The following is a 12,864-nucleotide window of genomic DNA, read 5'->3' on the forward strand; positions in this document are numbered from 1 at the left end:
AGGATACAACTCCCGGAATTAGGGTTTTCCTCGTACAGACCAGACTCGCCGAGTCTCCTTGGCCGACTCGCCGAGTCGGTCACTTACTCCTCGACCCGGATCCCGCTTGGACTCGCCGAGTCCCTCCTTGGACTCGCCGAGTCGACCCCTAAACTTAGGGTTTTCTTTCCTTTCTTGGTCTTCAAAACTTTGGGTGTTACAAAACATGTAATAACATAGTTTTCATTTCAAGTTACATTGTAAGGGAAAAGTTTTTTCCGCATTTTAAAAATAAATAAAAGTTTGTTTTACTTTATTTTTTTTCTCCTTACAATGGCATTCATGAAAATTTGATGTTTGTATGTTGATAGCAATATTGGAAATATGAATTTGAGTCTTTCATTTGTGGTCGTGTCCAAATTTACCAAATAAGGAAAGATTTTGATCACCCAAGTTTCAATTTGACCGAAACTTGGAATCATTCAAGTTGGATAGTATGATGAATGAGAAGTTTCATTTTTGGGGAATTAAGACTAGTTCCTTGTTCACATGTATATGTGACTCAAGTGAAGGACTAAGGTATCAAGTACACTTTCTTGTGCACTTGTCAAATTCCACCACAAAAGATGGATAAGACTATTCGTCATGATTTACTAAGGTTTAGTAAATATGATTATACTTACAAACTTAAGTTTAACTCTGAGACATTGGAAAAGTTCCAAATGTATGGCATCGCGAATAAGAAGAATCAATTTAGGCAGAAGGATAAAAGTTTCTCAAATCTGAAAAGATGGGAGAGTACTGTAGTATCATGTTTTAAGATCATCTTAATGATTTTGAGACCTTATCACAATTCATCCTCCTAAGTGCATTATGATAGTTAAGAAGAGGAGTCATGAATTGTTGAAGTGGTTAAATCAAGAAGATGATTCATACTTCGTTCCAAAAACAATTCTTAGAGTTATACTCTAAGATTGTAACTTGAGTGAGATGTCTTAAATAAGGTTTAAAACACTTGTCAAATGTAATACTCTTACATTTGAAATTGGTAAGTTGTGATGTTTTGGATAAAACAAAGACCAACTAAGGCCAATTGTGTGAAGTGTTTGTCTTGATTAAGAATCCACACTATTTCTTGAATATTTGGCAAGAAAGTCTTATAGGTCAAGAAGACAATAGGAGTCTAAAAGATCCTGATATAGTTTCAAGAACTAATCAAGAATAAAAATCTGTATTTCATCACTAGCACACAACTAGAAGTTTATAACCTATCGTGTTGACATTTCTGTGCCCATTCCAGTTAAGTTGGCTATACATTTGAGTTCTACATGTTCTCAATTGTTTGCATAGCTACTTGGAGGCAATGACAGGCCCTTGTGCTGCCAGGTGGCAAGAGGTTAAGATTGCACAAGTTCAATCCATATGAGTTAGGATTTGTCACTAGTCTTGTGATTATGGTTTTGACAAATTCACGTGGATAAGAACACATATACCATAAAATCTAAGTGTCATAAGGTCTCTCTCCGATTCATGAAAATGATGGTGAGGAAATTCTTTCACTAAGTAAATTTTAAGTAGATAGCAATTGTGATATTTACAGTTCTCAAAGTCGTTAGTGGAGCGTGTGTGGTTAACCGACACACTAACATTGACTTATGAGAAATGGGAAAAAGTCTAAACAATTGAGATTATGATTATGACATCCCTTTTCATAGTTCTGAAATTGTTCAGACACACGTGTGAGCTATCTAAGATAAGGTGTATGATTTTGATAAAGTCTTATCAAATCAATATAGTGTCAGTAATCTGAACTTTGGTAAGAATGTCAATAAAGTATTGACTTCTAGAGCTCCAACTGTTTTCTGGATACATGTCAAAGCTAGTGAGAGCATAAGTGTTATGCTAATAATCATCATGTTAGTGGGAGCATGATAAGTATTGTAAGTTAGCAATGTTAATCATAAAAAACAAAAGTTTCAGTTCATGAGGTTGCAGGGGTTGAAAAAGTTGTTTTGCTATAATTAAGGGAGAGGAAATTATACTTCATTTCAATTCTAAAAAACTTAGATCGAGTTTATCTTTTTGGACAATAATTCATCCAAACTTTGAAATACATTATGATAATCAATAATAGATGAAAATTTGTGTTATATTAGCAAAGTATGATTTTTGACATTTTTATTATGAAAACGTAAATTTAAAAATGGTTAAGGACATGAAAAAAAGTAATTATTAAAAACATTTTTAAATATATATTATCATAACACAATCCAATGTAAACTTATTATATTTAATTTCTTGTTAATAAATTTATTTTTTATAGTACATGTGTTTAATTTTTATAAGATAAAATATGTTTTCGCGTTTTCGCAAGATATTTATGTTTTCGCATTAACCTACTTCTCTCTCTCTCTCTCTCTCTCTCTCTCTCTCTCTCTCTCTCTCTATATATATATATATATATATATATATATATATACACACACACACACACACTAAGACATCAAATTGAGCTTGGACATTAAAAATAATAATAACTTGGAAATAAAAAGATGAAGTAAGAAAATTGACCGTCTATAGTTCAACAACAAATGGTTAAAAAGAAATTGAAATTATAATTCGTCAAATGGAAATAAATACCTCGACAATAATAATAATAATAATAACTAGAGGAGGAACCCCGTTTCGCGGGGTATGGATTTGGACAACTCCGATCATTTTAGCAACTTCGTGTTTGTTATTAATAGAAGGGATTACATAATAATCTAGAGTGAATATAGACTGTAACATAATAGTTTTTAAGATAATACATAGAAAAAAAACATGACCACACAACAAAATCAAGGTTAATTATTTAAGTGCAACAATTAGTCATTTCAACAAAGCAAGAAAAATAGGTTAAATGCATGAAATAGCACTGTACTTTTGTTGATAAGTTTACAAAAATACATTAAACCCCACTGAATGTTCAAAGGAATAGTAAATCTTTTTATTAGAAAGAAGAAATAGCGACGTACTTTTTATAAACAACCAAAGAACGCAAATTTTGCCACCCATAACATAGCAGTGTACATTCGTAATCTTCAACGCGTACTTCACTGCAGTTTAAAATTGTGTGTATCATGGGATTGCCTGAATGAATCTGTCCACTGTGGATTTACTGTGCAATGTATTTGTGTAAACTGCAAGCTTTAAGGTTATAAAAAGGTTTGAATTTGAACCTTGGTAACATAGCAGACTTCCATGAAGATGGGAGAAAGAATCATACCTTATAACTAAAACCACATCACCAGCTTTAAACCTTTTTGCACCAAATAATCCACCCTGTAGTCAGTAGCTATTGTTTTGGCTTCCCTACATATAAAATCATGCGGGGTATTTTAGACATTTCACTCCTAAATCTTTGAAAGATTGAGATGTAAAAGAAAAAGGAAGTCTCTTAACATAGTAGATGTTGTAAATGACAAAACTACCCTTGATGAAAGCCATAGACAAAATGCTTACCATGGTATATGTCCAACCATTGACTGCCATCTACATATGTTTGTCAAAACAAAAACACATTTGGATGTATTGTTGTATTTTTAATGAAGGGAGTAAAAGTGAAATATTAGAGATAATCATTAAATCCTATTAATAGCTGAGTGAGATACTTTTTGAAGTGGCTGAAATCCATTGATATATGTGTTTGTTGTTCGTTTTTTCATTAGATTCAATATCTGCACATTTGTTTCCTATTTTTGTAATGCAATTTATAAGGCTAAATGAAACAAATACTACTGTACTTTTATTGGTTTGTTTACTTACATTTCTTCCCATTACGACATTGTACTTTGAAATTTCTACCCAATTATATTATAGCAATCTCATCCACATACAAAGACTTTTAACTACTAAAATTGGATAGATTGTTGTAAGTATAAGGGCATAAAATGTTAGAATTCCGTAATATGAAAAATGCAACAAATAGCAATGTGATTTGGTTTTTGGAAAAGAAATCAAATAAATTGTTGAAAACAAAAACCAAAAGGCGTAAACTCAAAGTACGTTGCTATTTAGTGTTTCTTTTTTAGTAAAAAAATCGAAACAAATTAGAAAATGAAAAAGAAAAAAAAAACTATAAATTCAAAGTATAGTGCTATTTATTACATTTATAACCAAAAATTGGAAGATGTACAATATGGCGATCTATGTTCATTTTTGGTAAAGAAATTAAAAGAAATTGCAAAAAAATAGAAAAAAAAATACATAAAAAGGCAAAGGACGGTGCTATTTAGGGCATTTCACTCGAAAAAATGGAAAATGCACTTAATAGCGATGTAGTTTGCTTTTAGCAAAAAAAGAAAATACAAAAAAACAGAAAAGAAACGTGTAAATTCAAAGTTCGTTGCTATTTATTGCATTAACCACCTAAAGACGGAAAAAATGGAAAATACACTTAATAGCGATGTAGTTTGCTTTTAGCAAAAAAAAATCAAAAGAAAATACAAAAAAACAGAAAAGAAACGTGTAAATTCAAAGTTCGTTGCTATTTATTGCATTAACCACCTAAAGACGGAAAAGCAGAAAATGTCAATGTACTTTGTTTTTTTGGTAAAGGAATCAAAACAAAATACAAAGTATATAGCTATTTAGTGAATTTATATAACTATTTGATTTAAACATGAAAGTGATAATGTAATCAAAAGATTATTAAATGATGCATGTTTATTAATGGTTGTCAATAATTGGATAATAAAGATAAAATCATAACCTTTGGTGATTTGATTAGAAACGGGGAGCGAACGGATCCATCATTTCTTATGGGTTGACCTTGTTTCATATTTTAATTACCTGCAGGTAATCCAACAACTCCATAATTAGTATTCAACATCACGTCACTTCACTTTTTATCAGTTAAAATGATGCAAATTAGAGCGATATAAGAACCATATGAAGATTTACCAATGGTAAGATTGATATCCATCTGCATAGATAAATGAAAAAATTACTTGCAAATATAAACAAACAGAATAAAAAAAAGGGAAAATTGAAAATGCATCATCTATTCTCCCTATATCACCAGTTTCATGCCACCTTGATTTCGTTGGAATATGGTGGTCCGGGTCCCCCAGTATCCGATCATTAAATGGGGCCCCGTTGTTAGAATTTGTCCAACATGGCCTGAATCTTTTGTGCTAATCTTCAACTCAACATGTAGAGACGAACAACACTCAATCATCCATTCAAAAGAAAAAGACGTAAATGCCCTCCTCATACATACACTTCATCAAAAAAAATGAAAGTAAATATAAACCAACCACAAGCTGAGAAAAGCACAGCTGTAGAGAAAACATTTGTTGCTTCTTTAATTAGCTTAGCTGAAAGGCTTCAACCACCATTCAAAATCTTCTTCACCATTAATAACTCTTTACATGTATCTTTCTCCCTAAAAATCTGAAATGAAGTCATGAAGATTGAATACAGAAAAAATACTTATTAATGGAAATGCACTTTGTATATGTATTGGTTAAAAAAAATACATGATTAAAGAAATCATATTGGACATAATTGTAGGAACTGTTATGAAGGAAGTGACATGATGCTTTTCAATAGCTTCAAGAGGTGACTCAGCTTCACATTTTGGCATGAGGACATGGCATCCTCCTACCATAAACATGGCTTGAAAAGAAAAATAATCAAATTGATAAAGGATTGAAAATATGCTTTACCCGGGGATCTTGTCCACCTGAAATTCGACGTCGTCTCTAATTAAGACAAACATCTCGTTGAGGAAGACTACATACCATATAGATTAGGGTTTAAGTGCCATGGAACGCTTTATCGGTCTTGGGTGCCTTAATCTACCTAATCTGGACGCATCAGCACTAATGATATCGGAGAAGGAGTCTTACGCTGCTCTGGAAAGTTCGACGCGAATCCTGAGCCTCTGATAAATGGAATTTTTCAAGAACCCAGATGTAGGAGTCGATAGGGTTTTTCATCGGGGATTTTTAAAGCTATGTTTACCTACCTGATTATTCTTGTATGTCGATTCCTCGACATCTCCGACCGGATGCCACTGCTGCCCTCTTCGGTGGTCAGCACCGTCTCCATTCGTTCTCTTTTTTCTTTCTACAGTTGCAAGTGACAATCGATTTAGGGCTTGAATATGGTATAAATAGAGAAGACTACAAGGGTGGTGGGAAGCGGGGGAAGATGCGACAGAGAAGCAAGCGATAAGGAGTATGAGTTCGATGTAGAAGAAACGGAGTGAGCTTATGTATTTCCATTCGTGTTTCTGTTTTCCCTCTCTCTACCAGATGAAGAGTAGACCACAAAGGGGCGACCGGAGGTCAACTACTCCCCTACTCAACATATTTGCCACCATTGAACCATCCTCCCCACCTCCCTAATCTGTTGCGTTCGTGCTCCTCATCGGTGTGCGAATAAAGGATCTGCTAAGAGAAACCTTGTGGAAGGATGGAGATGAAGAAGCAGCGGGAGATGAAAGGAAGACGGTTGAAGGATCGGGATATCTTTAACATAGAAGGGCCGAATACTAACCATGGTGGAAGTAAGTTACCCAAGCTACAGTACCGTGGTCACGTACTGTAGGAGAATATATATATATATATATATATATATATATATATATATATATATATATATATATATATATATATATATATATATATATATATATATATATACTACCTTATAAAAGAAATCTTACTATTTCTATAAATAGAATCAATATAATAATAATGTTTTTTTAAAACGTTCAAGTCTTTAAGCTTAAAGCACAACCAACTATTAATATAATAATATTATAATATATATCTTACAAATGATAATGCTAGGGATACAAGTATTAAAAACACATTTAAATTAGTATTTTCCTTATTTTTAGGGATTGAATTAGTATTTTCATCAATTTTGACCAAACTTGTACTCCTAAAATATCCCTTCTCTGGTATCTGGTGCATTCGAAATCTGAAACACTTCTTTTCGACAAATTGTTTGAAATTTAAAAACTCATTTAAATTGGAGTTCCTTAATTTTTTACATGAAATATAGTTGACTGGAGACTAATTCAAATCTTCATCTCCTTTGCCTCCATGGAATCCACCACCACAATATTCTTTGGTTTTGGCATTGCACTTTTTATTTTTGTGAAACCGATCGATAATGGTGCAAGTGTTCTTAATAAAAAAACATGTCTCCGAATGGAACTAATTGCTTGAAATAAACTATTCACCGTCGCCGCTTTGCACGGGCAAACGGCTAGTATATATATATATATATATATATATATATATATATATATATATATATATATATATATATATATATAATTTAGCAAATCGGCTATTTGGATTTAGAAAAATGAAATTAGCATTCATCAAAGGATTTGAATTTGAATTGCTGAATCGGGAATATGCCCCTAAGGTTTGAGATTATTACATTTCATATTTTGTTGTTTTATGGATTTATATGGTTTTAAAAAAATAAGTTTAAACCAACCAAACTCTATTTATTATATTGTAGTAAGGACATAACTTACAAATAATAAATTTAATGATTTATATTAAACATAAAAGAATATTAAAATTTTATTCGGTTTTTTAGGACTATTCGATTTTTTATTACGCATAAAAAACATACCGAAAATCCAAAATTCTAATTAGCAAAACCAAATAATCTAATCCAAATTATTCAATTGAACAATTCGGTTTTATCCAAATAATGAACTACCCTAGCTATAGTGTTGCTGGTAAAATTTAAGGCTTGAGACATTTAGAAGAAGGTGTTAATCGTTCTCAACATTCCCTGTGTGTTATCGCTTCTAAAACCCTATGTTATTGAACGAAAACAATCTAATTAAAATACCAAAAAAACATAAGCACTATATGCTTCAAATCAACCATAGCAAAATAGATGCAAGAGATGGAAATAGAGAGCAAAATATACGAGGTTGGAGATAGAACCAAAATCGTAGATCATACTCAATAACAGGTCAAGTAATTCAATGAAACCTCTGGATTTCTTAAACTTATAGTATAAATGAAGGGATGCCGTCTTTTATATAGGAGATAAAATTGAATCAGATATGTTAAAAGTGAAGGAATTTTGATTTAACTTTAACCAATTCAATTTTGTTATAACAATAGAAGATACCGGATAAGAAGGGGCGGCCGAGATATATAGGACATAAGACGTAGACTATGTATTGCATAATTCATATGGTAGACTTATTTCAAGTTTAATATTATTTTATTGACATTTAAGTTTAAAAATTACGTTTAAAAATTATAGTAATATTATATTAGTTTATTTTTAAAAATATAAGATTTACATAATAATATAATAATAATATACTATAGATTATAATACTTTATTTTTATCAAAGATCACAAGTAAAAAAAATTAAATACAAGCGTATCAAAATTCCAAAAATACCATATTCATTTTAGAAAAATAGACAACAGCAAATACACATCGAAAATCCATCTCATCAATCTCTGAACTCTGAAATATTCAACGGCTCAGAATGAACTACACCATTTCACACGGATCCGAATTCAACCACCAAACCTTCTTCCGCCCAAAATTCAAAATCCCTCCAAAAGCTTCACCTTTAAAAACACGCCGACAATCCATTTCCTGCATCACATTCAAACCCAATTCATTATATTCTTTATCATTCTCCTTGAGAAAATGTCCGGTCGTGGAAAGGGTGGAAAAGGACTTGGAAAGGGCGGAGCAAAACGTCACCGGAAAGTACTCCGTGACAACATTCAGGGAATTACAAAGCCGGCGATTCGGAGGTTGGCTAGAAGAGGTGGAGTCAAGAGAATCAGCGGATTGATTTATGAAGAGACTCGAGGTGTTCTCAAGATCTTTTTGGAGAATGTGATTCGTGATGCGGTGACTTACACGGAGCATGCTCGCCGGAAAACGGTGACTGCCATGGATGTTGTATACGCTCTCAAGAGACAAGGCCGAACTTTGTATGGATTTGGAGGCTAAATTTGTTTCTCCATTCCAGTACCAGTGTTTATTTTGTTTACGAACTATTGAATCTTAACAAAATGCCGTTTTGTCTTTTTGGAATATTGATTTGCTGCGGGGTTGAATGATTCATAATTTTTTGGCTTCCATTTTTGGGTTTGACCTATATTTGTTTAAAACTCTATAAGGATTTGTCGTATTTAATTAGTATCATCAGATTTGATCATGAGCTATTGATTTACTGAGTTTTTGAATGCTTCTTATGATTTGTTGTTTTTGGTTCCAGGTATGTATGTCACCGATTGTTTTTGAATTGCTGATATCTTTCACAGAATCATTAAAATTTTTCAACGTGACGCCAAAGTAGGGTAACCTATTTTGAATTTTTGATGAACGATTGCAATTTGCAACCATAAAAAAATGTTAACGGCTTTCAAAATTAATATACAGATGACAGCCATATTCGAATTTGACTGAATCAGTAGAATTAAAGACTTTTGGTGAAAGAGCAACAAAATGGAACTGTCAAAATAGGTTTTGCAAGTTGCATTGGCAACTTATAACTAGCACACTTGGGTTGTTGTATATCCGATCGAATGTGTTGAATGATAAAAATTTATTATTACTATGGTATTTTATACTATTATTTAAAAATCCAAATATAAATTGTCATACAAAGTAATTAAACACAAGACAATTAAAATTTAAATAGAATGCCGATTAGGTTGTTTTTAATTTATTGTTTTTCAATTTGTTATGTTTTTATTCTTTATAGCTATTTTAGTTTTTTTTTAGAAAAAACTGTAAAAATGGTTTCTGTGATATATATTTTTTCTTGCTTTTAGTCTAAACTCTGACCTTTTGATATTGACAATCTTTTTGAGTTAGTTTCATTGTATATTTGGTCCATTTGAAAATTGAAATTACCAAAATACCCTTGGTGTATTTATTTTATATTTTTCTTTCATTTTATTTTAAAATTTAATACTTGTTTGGTATTGTAACATTCTATTTGGAGAAATTTCTTATTATAAGATCATGGATAATAAATGGATCAAGTAAAAGTCTTGGACTTCAAGGGAATGAGGTTTAGACATTATTGGATGATTATAATATTGGATAAGTGATTAAAGCTTTGGTTTGTGTTTTTTAGTCAAAGGGTAAAATGAGAAAAGTGAGGTTTCAGACTTCTTTCATGAATTAATGATTTTAGTTTGGTGTGTTTTGAGTCAAAAGTAATTGGATAAGGTTGTGGGGCTCGTTAATACATTTTTGTGCGTATAAAGAATGCCGAAAATGAAGAAGTTATGAATGTTTGAAGTTGAAGTTTAATGGGGTGAAAACCTGTTCTAACGGGTTGAGAAGTAATTCTCACGACGTGAGAAGTGTGAAACCTAAAGCCCACAAATTTTTTAGGGTTTTCAAGATATTTAAAGGTAAGGATTAACGTTTTAGGGTATTTTCTTAGTCTTCATCATATGTAGAACATCTTGGGAGAAACCCTAGCCTTCATTTTCAAGATTTGAGACTCTCCTCTCCTCTCTCATCGATTTTTGGAGTTTTTTTGGTAGTTTTGGAGCAACGTTTTCATTCAAGATTGATCCTTGAAGATTGGCAATTGAAGATCTCAACTTTCATTTACCTTCTAAACCATTGTAAGTTACAAAGTTCCAAGATTATTGCATTCCATCTTGGGATCTAAGTGTATTCGGTGTTTTGGTTCATTTTAATGATTTTTGAGTGAGAGTTGGGAATAAAGTTTCCAACTTTATTACTCTCTAAGGTCCCAAGAACATTGTATGTTTCATATATGGAATCCAACACCTTTTGATCAGTTTAGAATGTTTTCTTGGACCTCATGGACTAGGAAAGTTTTGATCTATTGCCTTCACTTTCAGCCACGCAAGTTATTTTGGTCATTAGGCCATTTTGGGGTATTAAAGTTTAGATCTTGAAAGCTTGAGAAATTATTATGGATAAAGTTGGAAAGTTTATCAAACTAAACATCATGTTGATTCATATATGAAGGTTGGAGTCTTGGACTTCATGGATTTAGCTGAGAAAGATGCATTCTTGATCCCTTTCAAACTTAAAGACTAGATCTTGGTTGTTTGGATCATTCTAATGGATACAGTTGGAAATTATATCAATTATGAAGCTATTTAGGATCTAGATCTGAGGTTATGGGCCTTGCTCTAAAGAGACTAAGCACTTAATGAAGATTTTGGCCTTCTGACCAGAAGTCACGACATAAAATATGATAGAATCATCAATGTTTTGTCTTTGCACTCTCACGGCGTGACCAAGGAATGGTCACAAGTTGACGTTGACTTTGACTGAGCCGACCGTTGACTTTTTGACTAGTCTGACTTTTGGTCAAACTTGGGTAGAATTGAGTATTTGACTAAGGATTGGTCTCAATTTGGGTTTAAGGAGTTTGGGTTGGCTGTTATGATGCTGAAGTAACTGTTGGGCTTCTGTTGAGTAGTTTAGACAAGTCTCTTCACTGTACTCGTGGGTTGAAGGAACCAATGCCGACCTACTGGATTATGTAGGGTAGGAAGATAGTTGTATTTGTGACACTTGTTAATATGTCTGTATGTGTTTGCTGTATTTGTGAGTCTTGATGATATGCATATATGCTTATGTATGTGGGGTGAAATAGACTTGGGGGTTATTACGGACCCGACACAACTACATGCTGTTATATGGAGTCATTGTGGAGTCTGGGTTGATTCAGACCTGGGGGTTGTTATGGACTCGACACAGCTACATGCTGTTTTATATATATATATATATATATATATATATATATATATATGGTGTATGTAGTATTTCAGGGAGAACTCACTAAACTTTATGCTTATGGTTTTGTGGTTTAAACATTTTCAGGTACTTCCAGTTTTAAAAAGAAGAGCCCTACTTGATTGTACTACATCCCCTGAAGATTTATTTCGTGATGGTTGGTTATGATTTTACTCTGATGTTTTGAGAATACTTTTACTCTGATCGTCTTTTGGGATAATATATGAATGGTTTCAACTTATTTAAAATGATAATTGTACTTGATATTTTTGGGACGTTACAAGTTGTTATCAGAGCCTTTCTTTGAGGGATTTAGGCACACTCTAGGGTGTTTCTAAACTCAAACTAGGGATTTCTTAAATCTTTTAAAAAGAAAAATGATTTTCCAAAAAGGTTTTTAAGAAAAAGGGGTGCGATGCATGCAATAAGCCGAGCTCAAGTAAGTATTTTCCCAAAATACCCATACATGTGTTATGCTTATTATTTTGGTATGGGTATATGAGAATTGCATGCTAGATTAAGGCTAAGAATCTACTCAGGATTGCATGATAGAATGATAGGAGATATGCCTGTTGATTTAGCTTTTGGAACTGCATGCTAGTAAGGATTCTAGACGTTGGATATAATTGCCTGATTTATGATGCCTTGTAGCCTAGGAGGAATTTGATGTTATGTCAGACTTGGAATATATGTTGGTGGAATTGAATGCTAAGTGTATGCTTTAAGAATTATATACAATAAGGATCATATAGCCCTAGAAGGACTGATTTGGCATTATTTCCCATTCTTTGTTTGGTTGTGGGCTTAGGGCATAATCATTCATTCGACCATCTATGTGATCCCTTTTTGTGTATAATTTGCATGCATAAGGCAACCGACATTTTTAGTGGAAGTTCCTAGTATCTTAGTAGCAAATGAGTTGGAGGATGCCTCTGTGTTTTAAGGTGTTACTACCTAAATGTTGTTTGCTTTGTGCTTTGTGGAGCTCATATTGGTGTGAGCTAATGATGTGTGCAAAAGATATCACTTATCTAGTCTTAAATTCATATCCTAACTACTTATCTTCTATTGCACCTTTAGGTAGTG

General features: G+C 32.5%; 1 protein-coding gene and 1 long non-coding RNA gene across 17 annotated transcripts; one reads left to right on the forward strand and one right to left on the reverse strand.

Moving 5' to 3' along the window:
• Nucleotides 1-2,873: 2,873 nt before the first annotated feature.
• LOC145050284 (uncharacterized) lies at nucleotides 2,874-6,554 on the reverse strand. 16 transcript variants are annotated; one of them, XR_013683400.1, is made up of 5 exons: nucleotides 4,924-6,553; nucleotides 4,733-4,812; nucleotides 3,484-3,513; nucleotides 3,248-3,333; nucleotides 2,874-3,168 (listed from the first exon to the last, which is right to left on the reverse strand). It is a non-coding gene; the product is annotated as an uncharacterized LOC145050284 (long non-coding RNA). The 16 variants fall into 16 exon arrangements; XR_013683399.1 differs by lacking the exon at nucleotides 3,484-3,513 and having other exon boundaries at nucleotides 4,924-4,945; nucleotides 5,056-6,552; XR_013683393.1 differs by having other exon boundaries at nucleotides 3,248-3,513; nucleotides 4,909-4,945; nucleotides 5,056-6,552.
• A 2,056-nt stretch (nucleotides 6,555-8,610) lies between these two features.
• On the forward strand, nucleotides 8,611-9,122 carry LOC145050317 (histone H4). Its single transcript, XM_078998589.1, has one exon. The coding sequence runs from the start codon at nucleotides 8,680-8,682 to the stop codon at nucleotides 8,989-8,991; it is 312 nt and encodes a 103-aa protein (XP_078854715.1). The 5' UTR covers nucleotides 8,611-8,679; the 3' UTR covers nucleotides 8,992-9,122.
• Nucleotides 9,123-12,864: the final 3,742 nt, after the last annotated feature.

Source organism: Lactuca serriola, chromosome 1, assembly GCF_051521515.1.
Source record: "Lactuca serriola cultivar US96UC23 chromosome 1, Lser_US96UC23_V15, whole genome shotgun sequence".
Lineage (NCBI taxonomy): Eukaryota > Viridiplantae > Streptophyta > Magnoliopsida > Asterales > Asteraceae > Lactuca > Lactuca serriola.